Source organism: Puma concolor, chromosome D2 (assembly GCF_028749965.1).
Source record: "Puma concolor isolate L17-30 chromosome D2, mPumCon1.1.hap2, whole genome shotgun sequence".
Classification (NCBI taxonomy): domain Eukaryota; kingdom Metazoa; phylum Chordata; class Mammalia; order Carnivora; family Felidae; genus Puma; species Puma concolor.
In genome coordinates this window covers 88,588,648-88,601,729 of record NC_141677.1, presented here as the reverse complement: position 1 = coordinate 88,601,729, position 13,082 = coordinate 88,588,648, and the positions used below count along the sequence as shown (strand labels likewise).

The 13,082-nt window shown below is 59.6% G+C and overlaps 1 protein-coding gene across 1 annotated transcript; it reads left to right on the top strand.

The window, feature by feature from the left end:
- Positions 1–7,197: 7,197 nt before the first annotated feature.
- LOC112854717 (homeobox protein MSX-3-like) lies at positions 7,198–9,052 on the top strand. The gene is made up of 2 exons (XM_025918268.2): positions 7,198–7,472; positions 8,056–9,052. Exons 1-2 carry the CDS (start codon positions 7,259–7,261, stop codon positions 8,454–8,456), a joined length of 615 nt encoding a protein of 204 aa, XP_025774053.2. The 5' UTR covers positions 7,198–7,258; the 3' UTR covers positions 8,457–9,052.
- The last annotated feature ends 4,030 nt before the right edge of the window (positions 9,053–13,082 follow it).

Genomic DNA, 13,082 nt, shown 5'->3' with positions numbered 1-13,082 from the left:
GTTCGAGCCCCGCGTCGGGCTCTGGGCTGATGGCTCAGAGCCTGGAGCCTGTTTCCGATTCTGTGTCTCCCTCTCTCTCTGCCCCTCCCCCGTTCATGCTCTGTCTCTCTCTGTCCCAAAAATAAATAAACGTTGAAAAAAAAAATTAAAAAAAAAAATAAAAAATAAAAAAATAAAAGTTTATTTATTGATTCTGAGACAGAGATAGAGAGAGCAAGTGGGGGAGGGGCATAGAGGGAGAGAGAGAATCCCAAGCAGGCTCCGTGCCGTCCGTGCAGAGTGGGATGCAAGACTTGAACCCATGAACTGTAAGATCATGCCCCGAGCCGAAATCAAGAGTTGGACACCTAAACGACCGAGCCACCCAGGCGCCCCCAGAAAGCACTTTTTGAAGACAAAGACACAACTATGTTAAAAGTAAAAGCATAGAAAAGATATAGCATGCTAACACTGGTCAAAAGAAAGCTGGAGTCTTTATACTAATATTAGACAAAGTTGACCTCAGAGCCAAAAAATTACAAAAATGAAGATCACATCATATTGATAAAGTAATCAATCTGTTAAGAGGACATAACCATCTTAAACATTTGTGAAATGAACAAGACAGCTTCAAGATAATGTTAAGTAAAAACTGGTAGAACCACAAAGAGAAATCGAACCCACAATTATTGTTGAAGATTTCAATACTCCTCTCTCAATAACTGATCAAACAAGTAGGCAGAAAATCAGCATGGGTACAGTCGATAGGTGTGTTTCATCCAAATTGACCCAAATGACATTTATTGACCACTGTGCTCAGCAACAGAAAAATTCATGTTCTTTTCAAGGCGACAGAAGATTGACCAAGACAGACAATATTTGGGGACATAACATGAGTTTCCATACATGTAAAAGGACTCATGTTAAAGTGTGTCTTCTGACCACAATGGAAGTAAACTGAAAATGAATATAGAAATATCCCTGGAAAATCCCCAAATACTTGAGAACTGAATAAGACACTTCTAAGTGACCCTGAGTCAAAGAAGAAATCAAAAGGGAAATTAGTATTCCAAACTGAGTGAGAATGAAAACAGCATAACTGGGGTGCCACTAAAGCAGTACTCGGGGGAAAATTCATAGCACTGGATGCTGTACGAGAAAAGAAGAAAGGTGGGGCACCCGGGTGACTTAGTTGGTTAAGCGTCTCACTCTTGATTTTGGCTCAGGTCATGATCTCACGGTTCAGTTCATGAGTTCAAGCCCCGAGTTGTGCTCTGTGCTGACAATGCGGAGCCTGCTTGGGATCCTCTTTCTCTCTCACTTTCTCTTTCTGTCCCTCCTCTGCTCATGCCCTCTCTTTCAAAAATAAACTTCAAAAAAGAAGAAGAAAGGTTAGAAAATCTATGACTCAGTTTCCACATTAAGTAACCGAAAAAAAGAAGAGCAAACAACTCAAACCAAGTAGAAGAAAGGAAGCAATAAAGATCACAGTGGAAATCAGCGAGAAACAGCAGGTGATGAATCTGAGAGCTGGTCGCTTGAGATCAACAGCATTGTTAACCCCAGGCTGCCCACAGAGCTGGTGGCCACGACACCTCCAGGGTTCCGTTCACGTCCACGCCACCGTCCTTCTCTGTTTGGCCTGGCCTGGAGCAGGTGCCCCACTGCCCATGTGCTGGAAGCCCTGGGTCTAATCACTTTCCCCTCTGGGGCCCCGCGGCTGAGTGGAGCCATGTCCGGAGTGGCAGCTTGGCTCCCCTGGTTTCTAAAACCATCCCACACTCATCCTTGTCTTTGCCTGAGCGGATTTTTCCCCTCTCCACTGCCCTTTTCTCAAGGATCGCCAAAGAAAGATTGTTAATCCTCAAAATGAAACAAATATCTACAATTCAGTCATCCTGAACAGCATCCTGTCAATATCCACAAGCCTCATGTGATTCCCACAGGCCCCTGTGCTCTCGGCCCGAAGCTGGGGCTATGCAGCTCTTTCCACAGCAGGGGGAGGGTTGCGAGGGAAAGCGGGGGTGCGGGGGTGGGTTCTCTGCACAGGGGCAGCTTCGGCTGGCTGACTGCCCTGTGCCCCAGCAAGGCCCCCCGACCCACCCAGTCTCTGCAATTGGACCCCCAGGAGACAGTGCCCCACCCCCGCTGGACACAGGCAACGGCCCATTGGCCGCTTCTCGGCGCTGAGCCCTGCCAGGCAGGAGGCTGAGGAGCGGGGTGGTCTCCTAAAGCACAGATGCCAGCTGGAGAGGCAGGGCAGGGCCACAGATAAGGAGGTGGCCAGGGGTCAGGCTCAGGTCACCGTGCGGTGAAGGAAGGAGTAAGGGTATGAGGAGAGAAGCAGGGATTCAAGCCGCAGGCCCTCATCCACCTAGAAGGTCAGTGTGTGTTTCCGTCTGCTTCTTCATCCAGGCTGGGCCAAGGCTGGCCGTGTGCAGTCTGACGGTGGTCTGACCCCCGGAGGGGTCCCACCTCCACGGACATCCAGGGCCCACGAGGCATCCCTCCCTGGACCTGCCACACTCCCCCTCCTCCCTGCCTGACCGTGGTGACCACCATGTATGTGACAAGGAGCCGCGGCCAGGCCCCTGGCCCTGCAGAGATCCGCTCTTTCGTGGCCCAGGCATCCGAGTTTAGGGGACAGTGTCCCAGCAAGCAGGGACGCTGGCTGATCATCTGTGGTAGCATTTCCCACTCCTGGAAGGACTGCCTAGCATTCCGGGGAGTCTCGGGCCAGGGTCTGGGCCACTGAGGCCCTGAGAGGGACAGGAGCAAGGCCTGCAGAGAAACGGGGAGCAGGGGGAGGTACACTGTGCACTTGGCCTGAGTCCTGCCCTTGTGCCCGGGACCCGTGTGTGCAATGGGTCACGCCCGTTCATCAGGTCAGCCAGTGCCAGGCCCTGGCCCAGGGTGACGAGACAGCCAGAGCCAGAGATAGACAGAGAGACAGAGACAACAGAAAGACAGGAAGAGACAGAAAGTACACAGAGGCAGCATGTGGGGCTGACAGAACTGAGAGGGAGCCCCACTCCACTCCTCTGGGAAGCCCCGGAAGGGAGCCGAATCTGTCCTCAGAAACTCTGCCCCACCTGGCCCTGGCGTCCAGAGCCTCAGGCCCAGGACAGTTGGGTCTCGGGCTCACAGCGAGCAGCTGCGAGTGGGTGGACAGTAGCAGGTGCGCCTGGTTCTTACGAAGGCACAGAACCACCTGTCACCTGCCTTCTATCACCAAGTTTGGTCAGTCAGCGCCCCGGGCTCAGTGTAGCAGAGCAGTGGCCCCTGAGGGCACGTCCCACCTAAGGGGGTGTGGAGATGGGGCCGGGTGGGCAGAGCTAGGGAGGCCGGGAGGAAGGCTCCAGGATGCGTCAGGGAGGCCTGGACCCTGGGAGAGGTGGCGCCAGAGGAAGCGTCCCCACATGCCACGGGGCTCTGCTGCCGCCTGTGACCCGTGGCTGAGCTGTGGAGGAGAAGCTGGGGGCAGCGCCGGGCCTGCCCCCCCTGCTCGCGGCTGTGGAGGGAGAGCATGGACCTCGCAGTCACACGGGGCCGGTTCCGTTCTGCCCGGCCCCCAGCATGGCACCTGTCTCTCTCTTTCGGTTTCCTCTCCCACAAAAGGCAGGGTGATGACAGGTGCCTTAGAAGACAGGTTGGACTCCGACTACAGCTGTGACAGGTGACCACAAAAGGGGTGGCGTAAAACAGCGCTAACAGGAGTGCAGATGGTTCCCTGGGGCTAGAGTGAAGGGGGCGCTGGCTGCCGGAGCCCGCCCCTGGCTTCTAGAAGCTGCCCACAAGGCCAGCGGCGTCTGGCTGCATCCTTCTCACAGTGCTTGTCTCTGGCTCTCCCTTTCCCCTTCAAGGACACTCAGGGTGAGGCTGGGTCTGCTTGCACGAGGCAGGATGGTCTCTGCATCTCCAGGTCAGGTGACTAACGATCTTAACGCCGCCTCTGCCCAGGGCCCTGCTGCGCTGCCCAGAGCTGGGGCTGCGATGTCCCTGGAGGGGCCGTTCTCTACTGCCCTGGACAAAGCTATGGGAGCCGGGGGCTCTGGACAGAGGGCTCGCTCAACCAGGATGGGCTTCTCCTCTGACGATCCCCCTCCGGAACACTCCCCTGAGTGACGTGATACCAGAGCGTCTCCAGGTGGACCTCGTGTCCCAGCTGCCCCCTTCTCGTGCCACTGCCGCTGGAGCTCACGCCAGTCGGTCTCCCTCTGGCCAGAGTTGTGGGGAAAGTGCCACCGGCGTCTGGAGCAATTTCCTAACAAGTCGAGAAGGAAAAAGTCAAACTCCCAACACACGTGCCTTTGGGGAGGGGGTGTCCGGGCCCTTCAGGGTGGATGGGAGGCTGTCTGCCATACTGCTGGCGACAGCGACATAAGAGGGTGACGAACAAATGGTGGTTTCCAACAGGCTTTTCCCGGAAGATGACACTGTGTGGGAAGTGCGGCCTTTGGAAGAGGCCCGGCAGCAGGTGGCCCGTCCTTTGAGCAATGGTCCCATTGTGTGCCACCTGATTACCACCAGCTGCTATACAAGGGAAAGTCCACTGGGGGTTTTCATCAAGGACTGGATGCGCATCACCGATATCCGAGAGGGGAAGATGACTTTCTTCAGAAGAGTGATGTCACGGGCTTTCCCTGACCTCGCGCCCGTAGTGGCCAACACTTCCCTCCGCCAACTTTTGTGAGCAGCATTTCTGCTTCAGTCCGGTGCGGTTCCGAACTTGGCCATATAAACCCTACAGAATGAGTCCCTTCTCAAAAGCCATCTCATTACACTGATTCCCCCACGGGCGCTCCTAGCGGGGCCTCCCAACCTCCGGCTCTGTGATTGCCACTCACTTCTGCGAACTAAGGACGTGCTCATTGCCCCCGAAGTCAGCGCCAAAAGGAGGTGGCCTTTGCCTGAGCTTCTGTCCCTCACGGCTCAGAGTGGGAGCAGATCACAGCGGGAGACAGCGCCACTCAAGCTGGGAAGAGGTCTGTCCAAGTGCGGGCTGAGGTGGACGGTCTGTGGGGTTTTGCCACCCTCTCAGGGGCACGCCTGCGATGGGGGCGGGGCAGTGGCCTCAAGAAGGGCCTGCGGCCAGAGGCTGTTCCCGGCCTCCCGTTCACACAACACGGCTGGCTGGCCTGCTCCTAGGCTGCCGGGAAGCCAAGTGACCACAGTCAACTTCAGCCCTCCTGGTGGCCAAGGACAGCGTCCAGTCTTTCTTGACACATGAGACATGGGTTTCTACGTCCAGAGCCATTACACTGACAGAAACGGGGTCCCCTGTCGGTCCACCACCCCCTGTCCTACTGGCCAGGCCCCAGGGGTGCGGAGGGTACTGTGCTGCGTCGGAGACCTGTTTGTGCGGAGTGTTGGGGTCTGGATTTTCACGTCCGATCCTGGACACTCCCCCCCCCCAGCCTCCAAATCTTCCCTCCCTTCTCTGCCACCTTGCTGGAGCCCATGCCCGGCAAGGGCCCGGTCAGCACCGGCCCGGCCTTGCCCTGCCAGGGGGGACAAACGCCAATTTGGACACCACAGGGAAGGGCAAGACTTTCTTGGAGGCTGGCCCCGAGACCCCATCCTTCTGCCCCGGCCAGCCGAACCACAGCACAGACTCCCGCTTCACCCCCCCAGATGCCACCTTCAGAGTGTCCTGGGCAGACATGGGGCAGGCTAGGGCGGCTGGCTGTCATCCTTATTAAAATTCTTCTTCAAACACTCCTGGGACTGGCCTGCTGGAGATAAACTACCCTGAGAGAGTTCTTCACAGAAAGTGCTTTAATGATGCAATTATCCTCATTCAACTCGGAACGTCTTTATTACGTTAGAAAGGGGCAATCCGTCTTGGTTTATAGAGGGCGCTGGCCTGGCCCAAGACACCAGACCTGGCCCTGGAGCCTGGTGTGAGAGCCCTTTCAGCCCCGCTTCTAAATGTGCATGGAGAAAACACTTTTTAATTGAGTTTCTCTGGCTGAGCCAGACAGTTAACTGTCCCCCAAAGCTGGATCTCATTAAAGCAACTTTGGTTTTTCAAAACTAAAAATATGCTGATTCACACTGCTGTTTCTGTGCTCTGGGATGTTAACCAGACAAGAAGTCGGTACAGGCCAACGCATCTCATGATCTGTTCCAAAACTTCAGGGAGACACTGCAGACGGAGGGTTCAGTGTTATGGCACAGAAGGCTTTTCAACCAGATTTGGTCCAGTTTGGGAAAAAGAATCTGAATAAGCACAGGTCTCTGTTGGGCCTCTGCTCCCACTTCTCCGAGCTGCACAGGGGGAGGGGGGAATCCTATCTCCCCAGGAGCATCCCCCCCCCCCAGGAAGCCCAACCCACCGAGGCCCCTCCCGGCTGGATCTTGCCCTGGTCCCAGGTCCCGGTGGGCCTGGGAAGAAAGTGCTGAGCGGGAGAGCCCGACAGTAAACACCCAGTGACCCAGTGACTCTGCGCTTGTCCCAAGCCCTGTGACCGAGTTGGTAAGAGGTCGCCCCCCCACCCCCACCCCCCAGCCCCTGTGCCCAGGGCCCTTCGACCCACACCGATGGTGGCTCCTAAGCCCAGGCCGTGAGACACTCGGGCAGCATGACGGCGGCCCCTGTCCGGGAGGGTGCTAAGCAGCTACAGGTGCCTGAAAAGCCACCCAGGGCCAAGGCGACTTCAAGGGGACAGAAGCAGTCGCCGGTCCGGGTTCGGGTCCGTCCTACGCGGCCCCCAGGGTTCGGAGAGAGGACCCAGGGTTCCAAATCCCGGCTGGGGCGCAGCAGAAGAGCGGCGGGGGAGCCACGGGGCCGACCCCGCCTCTGATGGCGCCGCGCGCTCGGCCTCGCAGGAACCGCGCGCGGTCAAGGCCGGTGTTCCCACGCCAGCTCCACCGAGGCCGCACCCGTCGTCGATTCCTCCGGGTGGGGGAGCCGAGGCCAGCTCCACGAGCTCCCCGGGGTGCCTCGGCCACCTCCCGGACCGGAGGAGCGCGGGCCCGGCCCGCAGAGCTCCGGGAGAGGCTGGCGGGCGCTGGGAGCGGGACAGGGGCACTGGGTCCCAGGAGGCGGGCCCACCCCGGCCTGTCCCTTCGGCCCTCCCAGGTCAGCGAAGCCAATGGACACCCAGGCTCGCGCGGCAGCGGCCGCGGCGATTGGATGACGGCGCATGAAAGGGGCACCGCCTTCTTATAGGGTTCCGCGGGCGGGGGTGCCGCCAAGCCCGGGTCGATCGCGCCGCGAGCCACCTTCTCGGCGCGCCGGCCGGGCCTCGCCAGCCCTGCGCCCGCCTGACGGCGCATGGCCCCGGCGTCGCTCAGCATGAACCCCGCTGGGCTCCAGACGTTCGGCGGGGGGCGCGCGGGGCCCGGCCCGCTGCCCTTCAGCGTCGAGTCGCTGCTGGAGGCGGAGCGCGGGCTGGACGCGGGGCCCACCGAGCCCCGGGAGGAGAGGCCACGGGGCACCGCGGAGCCCTGGGCCTGGTTCCCGCCGGCCGCCCGCTCGTCCTCCCCACGTAAGTGCCCTGTCTCTCGGTCCCAGGCAGCCAGGAGAGCCCCCGCCCCGGCCCGCGCTGGGAGGACGAGGGCGGAAAGGCCGCCGGCACCCCTAACTTCGCCAAGTAGCCACTAACGCGCCTGGCCTGCGCGCAAAGAAAAGACCGAACCCACCCGGGCCCCCTCGCGCGCGCCAATCCGGACGCGGAGCCCGAAGCCCTTGAACCCGCGGCTTCTTGGCTCAGAGCTTTTCCGGCGCCAGCGCCCCCCGCCCCCGTCCGTCCCCGCGACGGTTAATTCCCGCTTCGCCAACTCCTCGCCCCAGTGCTCGCCGCTCAGTTCTTGCGGCCGCCTCCTGCCCAAGCCCCTCGCTTCTCGGAGTGAGCACGGTCCCCCCTCCCTGGAGGGTAGACCCCGAGTCCAGGGCCCCCCGCCCCGTCCCCCTGAGGCCTGCCTCTCTTACCCCAGTGCTTTCTGGGTCTCGTCGTGCCTCAGGGCCGCGACCGGCACGCGTAACCGGGCTCTGCCGGGGTTCGGAAGCGTGGGCAAGGGGGCGCGCTGCTGGCGTCGGAGCATCCGCTTTGTGCTTGTCTCTCCTCCCAGGCGCTCCCAGCCCTCCGCCCTGCGCCCTCCGAAAGCACAGGACCAACCGCAAGCCGCGGACGCCCTTCACCACCGCGCAGCTGCTGGCGCTGGAGCGCAAGTTCCGCCAGAAGCAGTACCTGTCGGTGGCCGAGCGCGCCGAGTTCTCCAGCAGCCTGAGCCTCAGCGAGACGCAGGTCAAGATCTGGTTCCAGAACCGCCGCGCCAAGGCCAAGCGGCTGCAGGAGGCCGAGCTGGAGAAGCTGAAGCTGGCGGCCAAGCCGCTGCTGCCCTCTTTCGCCCTGGGCGCGCCCCTGCCCGGCCCCCCGGCTGCGTACGCGGGCGCAGCGGGCTCCCCGCCGCAGGCGCCAGGACTCGTCGCCGCGCCCGTCGCTGCCTACCGCATGTATTACCTGTCCTAGGGCAACGAGGGGCTGCGACGTGGGTCCCAGCGCCAGCGCGCCGGCCGCGTGCGTCCGGGCGCGGAACTCGGCCCTGGGTGGCCTTCCGGAGCCTCCGGTGCCTTTGTGTCTCATTTTTCCGTTTTTGTGTTTCCGCCGTCGTCGATACACGTGATGACCGATGCCTCGAGTGCACTCGTGGGCACCTTACACACATTTTAAAACGGGGGTTAAAAACCCCGTGCCTCCCACACTTCCGTGAAAAGCGGTGAATGGTTTCGTGCAGCGCCCTCGGAGCTTCCCGTTTTGTGCAAACCGTGAGGCGTCGTGGGGTTTACTCCGTGGCGCGCTCCTGCGCCCCTAACCCGGGCAGCAGGGCGCTCAGAACTGGCTACGAGACTGAGGCCCGAACCGCGGGGGAGACAGTTTGGAGCCAGGGCCTTTAGGTGAAACTCACCAGCTACGTCCCCGGATGAGGTCTGGTGCCGTCCCGACCACATGGAAACCCACACGCCCACTTTAGGGACCCCCCACACTTAAGGTTTTCGTAGGGCGCGCCCAGCAGGCTGCGGTGAACTACCGTCTGGGGGCGTGCGTGGGGTCCACGTGTGCGGGTGGGTGCGCGCGAGGGCGCTCGGCCGGGGTGGGGGAGCCCGCGGGGCGCGTCTGAGGAGGCGGGATGAGAGCCACCCGCGCGGCCCAGCCTGCTGCTTTCCCACCAGCGGGGTTAACTCGGGAATCGGGCGCCGAGTGAACTGGAAGAGGACGGTCCCCCGTTTGGACGGACTGCGCGGCGTCCCCAACACTCCGCTTCGCCTGGTGGTGGCGCGAAAACCCACAGGGCCCGCTTTCTGCTCGCTGCGGCGGGGGAGGGGGGCGGGGGGGGGGGGCCCGCGGGGGCAGCTCCCCCCCTCCCCCCCCCCCCCCCCCCCCCCCCCCCCCGTCCTGCCGCCCAACCCGCCCTGCAGCCCGTGGGGCCCAGACCGCGGGCGGGGGCTCCCAGCCCTGCCCCCTGCGAAGGCTGCCCCGGAAACAGCGCAGGAACCTGCTCAAAGTCCCGTTACCTGAACCTGCCTGTCAGTAGCCATCATCCTCCCTAGGTTTCTGGGAAAACGAGAACTCACGATGGATTTAAAACAAAAAAAAAATTTTTTTACATTTATTTATTTTTGAAACACACAGAGACAGAGTGTGAGTGGGGGAGGGGCAGACACACACACACACACACACACACACACACACACACACAGAATCCGAAGCAGGCTCCAGGCTCCAAGCCGTCAGCACAGAGCCCGACGTGGGGCTTGAACCCACCAACCATGAGATCGTGACCTGGGCCGAACGAAGTGGGACGCCTGACCGACTGAGCCACCCAGGTGCCCCACAATGGATTTTAAAGGGACACCAACCCAGTTCCTGAAGTGCCAGCTGCTGAGGTGACCAGTGGCGACCAGACAGGGCCGGGAAGCCCCTTCCCCTTCCACCTTCCCCGTGTGCACCACTGCCCCTGCAGTGTGCTGTTTACACTCACAACCCAACTCCAGGCACCATCCGCAAGGACACAAGTCTGTAAATACACTGGAGAGGGTGGCTGGGGGCCATGGCACACAGGGAGCTCACTGAGGGGCCGAGGGGCCATGCCCCCCCAGTCTGGACACTGCCTGCGGGCCAGCACTTTGATCCGCTCAAATCTGAAGTACCTGAAAGTCAGGGCCAAATCGTACAGCCAGACAAGGCTCACTTAGCAAACAGTTTGAGGATCATGGTGGTCATTTGAGATACTCCAAGGCAAAGCTGACCAAGACACCAACACAAGGAAAACCACCACGAGGTGCCCACCGCCTGGCATCTGTCCACCGTCCCTTGGTCTCCACCCCAACGGTGCTCTCGCCACAGAGCACGGCTCTGCACACGCGGCTCCCAACACCACCCACACAGTCTGGCTGAGCAGCCCCAACCCAGTCAGGAACGCTCAGTCAGCTTGCTAAGGTGTCTCTCCATAACCATTTCTGACCCAAGATGCCTACCTGGGAGGTTCTCTGCCCAGGTCCCCTCACTGGGCTGGTCGACAGCCCTTTCATCTGACCAGGGCTTGGCACACAGACCACCCAAAAGTGAGCAAAGCTCTGTGGCTCCCCCCCCCCCCCCACCGCCCCAGCCAGGTGCCCTTGTTCCTGGGCAAGGCTGAAGCCAGCTTGTGAAGACCAAGACTTTCTCCTCTTCTGGAAAGGGGTACTGCCCCGGGGCAGACGTCTGTCCCTCCTCGAGACTTCTGCTGCCTGTCTGCATTCCCAGGGAGGACTCGGGTCCCTGCATGTCCTGGCCCGGCCCCCAGCTGTGTGGACCTGAGGCCCTCCTCCAGCCAGTGTGTCCCCCATAGGAGGTCTTGAGCTTGCCAGAGCAACTTGGAAGGGCTCATCCATCGGGAACACGCACAGAGGCCTGGGGCCTCTGCCACCCCAGTCTCAGGACCCACATCCCCGAACTCCAGAGTCGTGCCCCACCCCTGTCTGTGCCCTCTCCGTGCTTCACACCCAGGTGCTGCTGGCGGACTCAGAGACAGCAGCCCTGCCTCTGGGAGGCCAACTGGACGAGGGGGACACGCCCCTTTGAGGGTGCGGGGGACAAAGAGAAGGTCGAGCTGTGCAGTGGCATGGACTGTGGGTGACCCCTGGTAGGGCCAGACCAGGGTGTGGGACCATGGAGACCGCAGACGATGACCCAGCCACCAAGCCTGGGTGTCTCATCAGTGTCATTAAACAAGTGACATAACAAATAGGCCTGGCGGTCTGGGTGACGAGAAGCCCTCTGAGCCCCGGGAGCCAACCCTGAGGCTCGGAAGTCAGGGTCCTGCTGGCGCAGTGACGAGGTTCCGGCCCAGGCGCTCTCAGAGCCCCTGCTGGGCACCTACAGTAGCTGCAGGGCACCCCTGCAACAGCAGCGCCTGCTGGGGTCAGAGGGCGCTGCTCCGGCCCGGCCCCCAGGTCCTGTGTCCGTGGGCCCCCAGGGTGGAGCGGGTCAGATCCCAAGGATCACAAGGAAGCAGTCTGGAGGGCAACTTCCGAAAAGGCAACACTGGGCACTTCTCAGGCTGGGTCATGGGACTGGTGTCTACTGTCCCTTCCAGGACATGCGATCTCACATGTGCTTTTGTCCCTGTGAGCTGTTTCCTAACAAGGAAATGCTAGTTTCTGTCAAGTAAAACGATGGACATGTAAATACTAACACAATTTATGCATCGCCTGAATTGCCCTGTGACCTGCTCCGTGGACCCATCCCGGTGCTGGGCAGGCTCTCCTGGACTGGGGCACGGCCCCAGCACGGCCCCCAGGCTCCGATCTGCGCGTGCTCCCCGGCTCCAGGATAGTATTTCCGAGGATGTGGGCTGTGCTGGTTTTCTGATGTGATAACACACAATGCTAGTCAGATGGCCTAAAAGTTCTGGGACTTTCATTTTGACTTTTACTGTTTGTTTATTTATTTATTTTGAGAGGGAGAGCACAAGCTGGGGAGGGGCAGAGAGAGAGACTCCCGAGGAGGCTCCCTACTGTCAGGTAGAGCCTGACATGGGGCTCGATCTCATGAACTGTGAGATCAAAACCTGAGCTGAAATCGAGTTGGACGCTCAACTGACCGAGCCACCCGGGTGCCCCTTCATTTTGACTTTAAAAGAAGTGTCGTCTCCTTCACCAAAATACAGGGTTTTTGCTATTTCTGATATTCTCCATTATGTGCTGTATTCCGTGGATTAGGCCATTCAGAAAAATAAGCGTGTAGCAATTCGCCTGACATGACCAGCACTGCAGGACAGCATGGGAAGCAAGGGGGAGGGAAGCGTGTCTGGGGTGCGTGTATGAAAGCCACACCAAACAGCTACACTCTTCCTTGAAACACTGAAGGTGCTATTTGTTCTGAAGGTTGTACTTTGAAAATTTGTAGACTGCGGAATGATGCACTCACCCTGCCCTCGCTGAAGCCATTTTTGCAACTCGGGATGGTGCGTGCAGCTCCCAGAGGGAGGGCCCCACGACCCCAGGAGGCCACGGAGGCCACGGAGGCCACGGGGCACGAGCCGTTCCTACTTTGTTGAAGCAAATGTTTGGGCTTTCTGCTAAACGGAGCTGAAACTAAACACCGCACACACCTGACCCTTTTCTTGTTTCACTGGGCAGGTGACCACCTCCAGCATAAGGGTGCACAGAAGTTGCCAGAAGGGGTATCTTTGCCTCATTCTTGATTAAAAAAAAAAAAAATTAACGTTTATTTTTTGAGAGACAGAGACAGAGCGTGAGCTGGGAAGGGGGCAGAGAGAGGGGGGATGTCACAGATTCTGAAATGGGCTCCAGGCTCCCAGCTGTCAGCACAGAGCCCGACGTGGGGCTTGAACCCTCCAACTGTGAGATCGTGACCTGAGCCAAAGCCGGCCGCCTAACCGACTGAGCCACCCAGGCACCCCCACCTCATTCTTGATTTTTAAAGGAAGTATTTTTTTTTAATTTTTTAATTTTTTTTTAATTTTTGAGACAGAGAGAGACAGAGCATGAACAGGGGAGGGTGAGAGAGAGAGGGAGACACAGAATCCGAAGCAGGCTCCAGGCTCCGAGCCGTCAGCATAGAGCCCGATGCGGGGCTCGAACTCACAGACCG

Coding starts and splice junctions, on each gene's coding strand:
- LOC112854717 (XM_025918268.2), top strand. CDS start 7,259: ATGGCCCCGGCGTCGCTCAGCATGAACCCCGCTGGGCTCCAGACGTTC. Junction 7,473..8,055: donor CGCCCGCTCGTCCTCCCCAC/GTAAGTGCCCTG, acceptor CTCTCCTCCCAG/GCGCTCCCAGCCCTCCGCCC.